Raw genomic sequence first — 1,876 nt, forward strand, 5'->3', positions numbered from 1 at the left:
TCTGTGAAAAAAAATCAGAATTCTGACTTTTTTCCCATGTGAAATTAAAAAATCAGTTAACTTTTTTTTTTTCAGTGGCCCTAATCCTCTTCCGTACATAGATTATGACAGACATGTTTTACTTTGTCTGCAGAGCTAAGATGTTTGAGTTTATCTATCAGGAGATATTGTTGGGGTTTAGTTTAGTTTCCTGTTTACATCTCTCCAACTCATCCTTATAAAATCCAGCTTTAATTAGAAACTCAACATCTCTGATGTTTTACTTTATTTGTCTCTTCTCTTCTTTGATGAACCTTAAGTTGGAAGATGAACTAAAGCACGAAGCTAACAAACCTACAGATTAAAATATGACTTCCATGTTTTACAGATCTGTCATTACTTGATGATTAAAGAACTTCTGTTGCTTTGAATTCATCGAAATTGACTTCATAAAAATGATCTAACATTACATATCTATAAAAGGTCTGAATCTGAAGGTATTTGAAAGAAGAGAGAGAAGAACCAACCTGCCTCCCTGAGGGTTTCAGCTGGATAAGGCGCCTGTGAAAACAGAACCACAGTTAGAACCAGAAACCAGTTGGATCTTTTGTCTCCTTCCTTTCCTGCTTTTGGTCCAAAGTTACTCAGTTTTCTACCGTTTGCTTCGCATTAATGCGCTCGGCTAGTAATCGAGGTTAATTTCACTCACAGCTTCTACAGTCAGGAGGCCGATGATGGAGCCCAGGAGGAACACCAAATGTAAAGCAGATGCCATCTGAGGATAGACAATGTTTAAAGTCCTGATTTCATAAAGAACCTTAACGATGGGTAAAATAACGTAAAAAAAAAAAAATCTGAGGTGAAGGAATAAAATGGAGAGGCTGCTGGATGTTACCTTTGCTGTGTGTAATCCTCAAACAGATACCCGGTGAAGAGAAAGGACAGGAGCTTTAAAAACTGGCGGCTGTCTTTAATCTGGAATGATCAACATGTATGGTGACAGGAAAGAAACTTTTAAACGTGTCGTTATCTTTGATCTGGAATGCTGAACATCCATGCAGACATTTTATTTTTAGCAACAAGGAAACATTTTCTTTAACAGGAACATGTTGAAGGCTACCGATATGCTTCTGGATTCTTATGGCAAACTGCCATACATGCATTCTCTGTCAAATCAAATACTGACGGGTTAGTGTTAAATATGGAGGTAATGTCCCCATGAAGGCAGCCGCGCCTCAGAACTTCCCTACCGCTTCTTTACCTGGGAGCAAGTTATTTACTACTCTTAACTCTAACTGGGTAAAATCATATAAAAAAGGACTATAAAACAGGAGTAAATGATGTTAACCTGTTTTTAACCTCAACCAATCAGGAATACATCAGCTGATTATAGTCAGACTTTAGCGGTTTTCTGGATATAAGGCTGTGTTTATATAAGTGACATGGGCCATGATATGTAAATTAAAACTGGGCTCCGTTTCACAAAGCAGGTTTACTGGAAACCTGAAATTGGGGAAACGCTGAGTTTTCTGCCTGACAAAGACAGTTTACTCAACCTATGTTTCTGTTACCATGGTAACATTCTCTCCCTAAATAACCTGGTCAGGATTTTAATGACTTTCCTCAATAAACTCAGCGTCCTTTATCTCCACTCTCCTTAAAACCAATCATGTTGTATGATATAATCAGCAGATTAAAAAATGAGCGGTATTAATTCGCAGAGAATTACATGCATATAATGCGAGGGTTCTCAGATTGCGTATAAATGTAGATTCATATTCAGTTTTCTTTATGAGCGCTACTGTTTCACCTAACAATGTGACACCATCCTGAGGAGAAATATCAGCTGTGCTGCTGCCATCAACATGTTTGTTTATAGATGTTTGAGGTCTGCCTA

The 1,876-nt window shown here is 37.7% G+C and overlaps 1 protein-coding gene across 1 annotated transcript in view; it reads right to left on the reverse strand.

Annotated features, from left to right (window-relative positions):
* Window positions 1-933, reverse strand: part of LOC107083718 (galactose-specific lectin nattectin-like) — a 4,933-nt gene extending 4,000 nt beyond the window's left edge. The window contains exons 1-3 of the mRNA XM_015373142.1: window positions 875-933; window positions 689-754; window positions 507-540 (exon numbers count right to left, since the gene is read on the reverse strand). Coding sequence (XP_015228628.1) covers window positions 507-540; window positions 689-754 — 100 coding nt within the window. The 5' untranslated portion in view covers window positions 875-933. The remainder of the gene's footprint in view (window positions 1-506; window positions 541-688; window positions 755-874) is intronic.
* Between the last annotated feature and the right edge of the window lie 943 nt (window positions 934-1,876).

The sequence above is a fragment of the Cyprinodon variegatus genome, unplaced genomic scaffold (assembly GCF_000732505.1).
Source record: "Cyprinodon variegatus isolate N-32 unplaced genomic scaffold, C_variegatus-1.0 Scaffold81, whole genome shotgun sequence".
Taxonomy (NCBI): domain Eukaryota; kingdom Metazoa; phylum Chordata; class Actinopteri; order Cyprinodontiformes; family Cyprinodontidae; genus Cyprinodon; species Cyprinodon variegatus.